The sequence below is a fragment of the Nicotiana attenuata genome, chromosome 1 (genome assembly GCF_001879085.1).
Source record: "Nicotiana attenuata strain UT chromosome 1, NIATTr2, whole genome shotgun sequence".
NCBI lineage: Eukaryota > Viridiplantae > Streptophyta > Magnoliopsida > Solanales > Solanaceae > Nicotiana > Nicotiana attenuata.
In genome coordinates this window covers 68,748,987-68,756,850 of record NC_031989.1, presented here as the reverse complement: position 1 = coordinate 68,756,850, position 7,864 = coordinate 68,748,987, and the positions used below count along the sequence as shown (strand labels likewise).

At 37.3% G+C, this 7,864-nt stretch overlaps 1 protein-coding gene across 1 annotated transcript; it reads left to right on the top strand.

Moving 5' to 3' along the window:
• Nucleotides 616–4,874, top strand: LOC109228233 (cytochrome b5). Its single transcript, XM_019393394.1, has 3 exons — nucleotides 616–942; nucleotides 3,791–3,857; nucleotides 4,369–4,874. Exons 1-3 carry the CDS (start codon nucleotides 856–858, stop codon nucleotides 4,623–4,625), a joined length of 411 nt encoding a protein of 136 aa, XP_019248939.1. The 5' UTR covers nucleotides 616–855; the 3' UTR covers nucleotides 4,626–4,874.

Here is a 7,864-nt window from a genome sequence, read left to right as displayed (position 1 = left end):
GAAATACAAATACTTTTTTTTGTCGCTATATTTCTTGTATTGATTATTATTTCAAAAATGAAATTTTAATTGTTACAACGTCAATTACTAACTATTGAATCTACATTTATCCTCGTTGGCGATTACAACAATGAGGCATAATGGTAATAGTTATGTACCATACCACACATATCCATGGTCCTGTACTCTCTGTCACATCATTAAAAGCTTACTGGCAAAAATATCAATTATAAACTTTGTACTAAGTTTGCTTGTGGTCTCAAGTCTCTAAGAGGAGTGAAATGTCCTGTGGAGTGTGGACACCCAACGTAGCTCAAACTATTATATATATTTGGAAAAATTACGCGGCACAATAAATATAGATATATTATATTTTTGTGATTATACTTTCAGAAATTATTTTTAGCTATATTTGAATTTTGTAACAAATCCATATATAGTAAATTGAATTATTTGATCTGCAACAAGAAAGTAATAAACTTTCATAGTTCAATTAATTAGAGCACATGTTGTTTAGTTCGCGGAATGAATAAATTACATACAAGGTGTATGTATATGAAAATTACTGTATATATTTTGTTTTGGTATTTGATATTGATGGCCCAACTTTCTTCACTCCCTCACCAACCCACATGACAGCAACTTGAATTCTAACCTCTCTTTTAATTACACAAAACAACAACCTTTTCCACTCTGCTCCCATTCACCAAAACGCCTCGTTTCCTCCGTAAAAGAGACACCCTCAGCCTTGTATCTCTTCAAGCCTTTTCACAGGTCTTGAAGAGACAAAATCAAGCCAATTTTGATCTTTGTTTCATCTCTGCTCTACAGTCTTTCTTTCTTGTTTGTTGAATAATGGGGGGTGAAACTAAGGTCTTTACTTTGGCTGAGGTCTCCCAGCACAACAACGCCAAGGATTGTTGGTTGGTTATTAGTGGCAAGGTATCAATTATTTCCTGATCTCTGCTATTTTATTTAATTTAGTGGGTCGGTTCATTATTTATGCTTTATTTGCCTAGATCTTGCTCTTGATCTCCTCAGTGTGTTTAAGATTCAATCCTGAAAATACTATTTTAATGATAAAACAAAACAAGTTTCTAACTTGATCGGTTGTATGTGTTAAAGATTCAATTTTGGTCGCTTCTGTTATGCTTTCTATTTTCGTACGCCCCATCTTCTAATTGTGGTTTAGGGAGGTGGCAATGGGGGCTTTGAGTTGGGGTGTGATCTCATGTTTTTATCTGATTTTTTTTGTTTGTTGAGTCTTTCATTATTTGTTTCATGAATAAATGGGATATTTTCCTGATTCCTCTATGCCAGGAGCCGATTTGTAGGTTCCTTTCCATCATGAATTGCACGAGTATAATTCAGTGAGTATAAAGTTTTGGTCTTTACTTTTGAGACATCATTGGTAAATAGTAGTAGTATATTGTATCAAACATTGCCACATTCATACTCTAAATTCCCCTGTCCGGAAGTAACTCCAGTATTTTAATTCAGTGGAATGCAGGGTACACATTGCATTCACTACTTCTTTGTGGGACCAGATTCATACTTGAAGTGAATATGTAGTTTTCAAAAAGTTTCTAGTACTATATATATCTATATTGATCAGAAGGCATCGGGTGAGCTTGCACCTGCTGCCGATATAGTAGATCCACCGCTGCTATGACTAAATCATGACTTCAAAGTCAACGCTATGTACCCAAAGTTATATATCTTCAAATAACAGAACCTGCATGTCTCTCATTGGTTTTTATGGAATAAAAGAAATAGAAGATAGTACCTCGATAATTATAACGATGTCGAAAGTATTAAAAGATCGTTCTTGGTTTACTTGTACTTTTGGTGTTAATGGTATGTGTGAAGAACTGGCAAATTTGATATGTGCCAATGGATGACGTGTTTGAATTGTAATAGACATCTTATACTTATTTTTGATATTGTCTTGGTATACTAATGAAGATTTCGTTTCTTCTAAATAAGAGGTTTGTCATCAAAAGAAGTCTAAATCATGTCGTTTGCCAAACATCAAAATTGTAGTTGTCATCCAAGGTTAATTTTTAGCTCTCACCATCTTGGTGTTTAGAATAAAATTTGTCTTATCAAATAGGATTTTACTTCTATACATTGAAAAGCCAAATCAAACTACCTCATCTAAATTGAAACGGAGGGAGTATGGACTAATATAATTGAATTAATAATTTGAATTTGATGTTTATGAATTTAATTAAAAGTCTAATTTTGTTTGGCTATTCCATCGAATTGGGGTGCGAATGATAAAACCACTTTATTAGTCCAAGGTCTATCAAATGTTATCTTATCCTAACAGCCTAAATTTGTGCCACATGTCTAGTCACCTGGCGACGTCAAGTCAATGAAGGAACAAGTAGGATCACGTCGCATGCTAAATGACGTGACATGCCAAGTCAATTTAAAAAGGCCAATAAGAACATGCCACATGTACAAGTGACATTTTCTAGCCAATCTAATGTGGTCTTATCACTGCTTAAATCTAATTAGTCGGATAACCCATGTTAGCTAATCAAATTGAAGCAAAAGCGTTTGTCTTCATTATCATAACTCTTTTTCACAACTATAAATAGGGGTCCTCCATAACCCAAAACCGGATTAGAAGTCTGAAGAAGGTACAAAAAGGGAGCAAGGCTTCCGAAGACAACAATAAGAATATCAATAGACTTAAAAATAAAAGAGAGTTGAGAAAAACAAATACTTAAGCAATCGAATTCAAGTTTAAGATCAAACATCCAAGTTCAAGTTCAAGTTCAAGCTCAGGAAATAAGTTCAAATCAAGATTCAAAGCGTGTGAGTTCAAAATCATCCGTTTTTGGTGTAGTTGAACTCAAATCCTTGTGTGTGATGACTATCAAATTGTTCGTGGCGGATAATACAAGTTCAAGATCAGGCTCTCAAGCTCTTAGCTCAAACTCAAGATTATAAATCAGTATCAAACATACAAGCACTTGAATTATATTCCAAATCCATCAAAGTCAAGATTTAGCTATCAAACCCTTGAGTCAATAGCTAAGAAGAATTAGAGGAGAATCCCTAGATTTACTCATTTAAGATATTGTAGAGATTGTAAGAAGAATTAGAGGAGACTCCCTTATTTTAAATTATTCTAGAAATTAAATTCAATTAGCACGAACAAATGATTTGATCTCGTACTCTTTGAACTTTGATTTATCCTTCATTCTTGAGCTTGAACTTGGATATTTTTTAAATTTGAATTTGATTGCTTGTTTCCCAGAGCTATGTCTTGCAGCTTCTTGACTTCCGATCTATGCGAAATAGCCCAAGCTAATGCCTTAGGTGATACTACTCTTTTGGTTTGGTTGAAGCTAGTCATATTGCAAAAAATGTGAAGTGGGGTTACTTTGGAACTAAAGACTAGTTAACTCAGTTTTAATGGAGAAGATGGAGTCGCTAGAAGGTAGCGTTTTTAGCAACTCCATCCACATGTTGAAATCTTCCTCTGTTCAGGATATCATATGTTTCTGTTGTAGCTGTATAGAGTATTTGTAGAGTGCAGACCTTATAAGCAGTAAGAAAACATCTGATTGCCAATAATAGCTTTGTCAACCTGATGTCATTTGAACTCTATACTTTGTTGTTGAAATGGCCTTTCGGGGAGCAACAAACTGTTGCATTGTTTTCAGTACTTGACATCAACTGCGCCTTGTATTTCGTGTTGCTCTACTTTTACTAATCTTTTTTTTTCTCTTTGTTTCTTGTATTCTTTTAAAATTTTCTGTCTGCCGTTTAACAGGTATATGATGTGACAAAATTCTTGGATGACCACCCAGGAGGTGATGAGGTTTTGTTGTCTGCAACTGGTAATATATTTTGACATATTCTTTCCTGCAACTAAAATTTTGGTGCTTTTGGTTTCTATGGAAAGAAAAGGAAAGCACCAGAAAGTTAATATTTTTGCACCTTGGTAACAGGATAGCTGTGGGGAAGAGTAATAAATACTTCCCTCCAAATTAAGTCAAAGCGAAATAATAGGAAACTTGAGGGAAAATGCTTTCTTATATTAACTTTCCTTTCAGTAGCATGCAAGAAATGACTTCGTTTTCCTTTATCTTACTGCAAATTTACCAGAACGTTAAATTTTTTGAAACTTTTTTTACATCCAGATGAAGTGTTACTGATTTGATATCTAAGTCGTTTCTGAAATCTTATACGTAATGACCTATATGCAAAACAGAATTAGAGTTTTATAGACAAATATCAATCACTTCTATATTTTGCCATCTTCCAAGTATTATTAGACAACCTTGACATAAAGAACTGTAATCCATCATTAGGAGACAGTGGTGATCGTGTTCCTGGTTCTTTGTGCAGGAAAGGATGCAACCGATGATTTTGAGGACGTTGGCCACAGCAGCAGTGCTCGAGCGATGTTGGATGAGTATTATGTAGGTGATATTGATTCAGCAACCATCCCTACCAAGACCAAGTATACTCCTCCCAATCAGCCTCATTACAACCAGGACAAAACATCAGAGTTTGTCGTCAAGCTCCTCCAATTCTTAGTTCCCCTGATTATTTTGGGTGTTGCTTTTGGCATCCGCTTCTATACCAAACAGTCATCAGCTTGAAGATGGAGTTCGTGGTGAACTCATAAGAAGTGTCCAAAAGAAAGGTTGTGGGGGGTTGTTTTTTGTCATCTGGACAAGTCTTGATTAAATTGTGGGGATAGTAGGAAAATTTCTTTTGTGGTGATAATGCCTTAACATTTCTTAGTTTTCCCTTTCTGAGACATCATATGGTTGTCTTTTTTTTAGTCTCTGCAAACTTGGATTCTTGGCATTTGGTGATGATTTGTTAGGATCTTTCCATTTCCTTGACGTGCGTACCGTCTGAAACGTGAAAAAAGCGTGGTAGATATGTTACATTCTGGCAATACATGTCATCATCGTGTTTTGAAAATTAGTTTACAGGAAAGAAAAATTGAGGATCAAGGAAGAAATAATGGGAAAGCAAGAAGACTCGTATAGTACTAACGTTTTCAAAGAGTGCCAAAGTAAGAGACATATCACAAAAATATGAAAAAGTAAGCGGAAATAGAAAGAACACTAGCGACTGAACCAAGTCTTGTTGATTTCAGTCTTCCGTAGGTCTCTTTGGCTTGCGTCCATATATTGGTGAATGCCTATGCTTTATTTTAACACTACCAAAAGGCTTGCATGTAATGACCCTATATCTTTCCTCAACAGATGCTAAAATAATTCAAGGTTTTAAACTTCTTTACCTAAGACACCCAAGATGAAAAAAGGACTACCTTTTTTACCAATCATACGCTCTTGCTGAAAGATTAAGCTTTCTCTTTGAACCCAATTTAGGTATAGTTGTGCTATTCCTGGTCCCAATAGAAATGAGTTTGACTTGAAGTTTATTTACGTTTTTTTATTTTGTTGGATGAACATATTTCCTTCTTATAAAGCAAAACTGATGTATATAATTTTAGTTATGATGTTATGTAAGTGTGTACGACTAAAATAGGGTTTGCCCGATTTTGCCATTTAATCGAGACCAGGGAATCATGTCGAGGGTCAAACTCGTAATGGATCAGGCCAGGGCACAAAGATAAGGTATCAAGCTCGAGAATCGAGGTGGTCACCGAGTTCGAGGCCAACAAAGATCGAGACCAAATATGACAGACTTCGAACGAAGCGCAATAACAAAAAGGCGAGATATCCGTAACCGGTCGAAGATCACGGTGGAAATCCTAGAACAGATCAAATCAAGGGCGGTTATTTTTGCCAATCATGAGATTTACTTCCGTAATTAGAATTGTACCATAGATAGGATTCCTCTACTATATAAATAGGGTTCTGATCATTTTGTAAGGACCTCACATTCATACAGATCAAGCGATATAATATTCTCTCTTTAATTTACATTCTCCTGTTTATCAGTTTGCTACTTTTTAACTGTTCTTGCTCTATTGGCTCGAGGGTATTCCAACTCGAGGGCTCTGTTCAAACATTTGTTTGCTTTACATCATTATCAATTTCCATTACTTATCTTTACGTCTTTCAATTGGTATTAGGTGAAGTCACGTATCCTTAAAACCACATTATAAATTTAATTGTTATCCAATTTTTAGGGTAAACAGTTTGGCGCCCACCGTGGGGCTAAGGATAATAGTGATTGCCTAGTATTAATCCTCATAACACACACTGCTTTTACGCTTGTTCTCGTAAGTGTCTTTGATTACAAGAATCAACATGTCGAACTCTCAAGCAGTGCCCACTCACACATACACCGGCCTTGGTCTTCATGCCGAGAACGAGCACATAGTCATCCCGGGAAACGGAGTACCTCCAATTAATCCCGATGGACCACAGGAGATCCAGTCGATATCAATTCTCGTGTTGCAATTCATGGAAATTTAGGTGCGACCCCGAAAATAGCGTCCGCGGAGACGCCCGAGCAGCCGATCAAAATGCACAGAGTGGTGAAGAAGGCGGGATTAGCCTTCGAATGATATTTGAAATGTTGCAGACTCAGCAAGCTGCGATAGTGCAACTCCAAAATCAGAATCGAGCACTAAGCAGAATCGAACTCGATGCATCACAGGAAGTTATTCACAGGGTCGAGCCTATACCGGAAAGATTGAACGATAACGGATCGAGAACTGACCCCGCCATCATGAAAATGCTCGAGAAGCTCACTAAAAGGATCGAATCAGGAGAAAAGAAAATTGAGGCTAACGATAAAAAGGTAGAAATATACAACTCACGGGTTAATCAAATACCGGGGGCACCCCCAATTTTAAAGGGTTTGGATTCGAAGAAGTTTGTACAGAAGCCTTTCCCACCAAGTGCGGCTCCGAAGCCCATTCCGAAGAAATTCCGCATGCCAGAAATTCCCAAGTACAATGGAACCACTGATCCTAATGAGCATGTCACTTCTTATACATGCGCAATAAAAGGAAATGACTTAGAAGATGATGAAATTGAATCTGTTCTATTTAAAAAATTTGGAGAAACTTTATCGAAGGGGGCAATGATATGGTACCATAATTTGCCGCCCAATTCCATCGATTTCTTCGCCATGCTTGTTGATTCGTTCGTAAAGGCACACGCCGGAGCAATAAAGGTCGCGACTAGGAAATCGGACCTCTTCAAAGTGAGACAAAAGGACAACGAAATGCTAAGGGAATTCGTATATCGGTTCCAGATGGAACGCATGGACCTACCCCCGGTCACCGATGATTGGGCTATCCAAGCCTTCACTCAAGGTTTGAATGAGCGAAGTTCGACAGCATCACGACAACTTAAATAGAATTTGATTGAATATCCTGCTGTGACCAGGGCCAATGTACATAATCGATACCAGTCAAAGATCAGAGTTGAGGATGCTCAGTTAGTAGCCCCTTCTGGTTCCGTTTATCCAAATAGATTCGATGACAGGATTCAAAGGCATCTACAGAGAGCCCCGATCAAACAGAGATCGGTACCAACCATACAACGCATATCGTAATAACGGTGGACCAGGACGTAATCCCATTCGAAATGATCGGAGGAATGAGCGAGGACAAAACTCCCGAGGGCTCATGAGTAAGAGTGGCTTCAATAAACATGTCGAGCCCAAGGAAGCGCCACGATTATCAGAATACAACTTCAACGTCGATGCATCGGGTATTGTATCAGCCATTGGAAGGATCAAAGATACTAGATGGCCCAGACCCCTATGGTCCAACCCGGCTCAAAAAAACCCTAATCAAATATGCAAATTACCATGGAACCCAATGGTCACAAAACCGAAGATTGACAGGGAATTGAGGGAGGAGGTTAGCTCGTTTATTCAATGAAGGTCATCTTTCGAGAAT

Excerpts from the sequence above, each read along its gene's own strand:
- LOC109228233 (XM_019393394.1), top strand. The coding sequence starts at position 856 with ATGGGGGGTGAAACTAAGGTCTTTACTTTGGCTGAGGTCTCCCAGCAC. Across the intron at positions 943-3,790 it reads GGTTGGTTATTAGTGGCAAG|GTATATGATGTGACAAAATT; the intron begins GTATCAATTATT and ends GCCGTTTAACAG. Across the intron at positions 3,858-4,368 it reads GGTTTTGTTGTCTGCAACTG|GAAAGGATGCAACCGATGAT; the intron begins GTAATATATTTT and ends TTCTTTGTGCAG.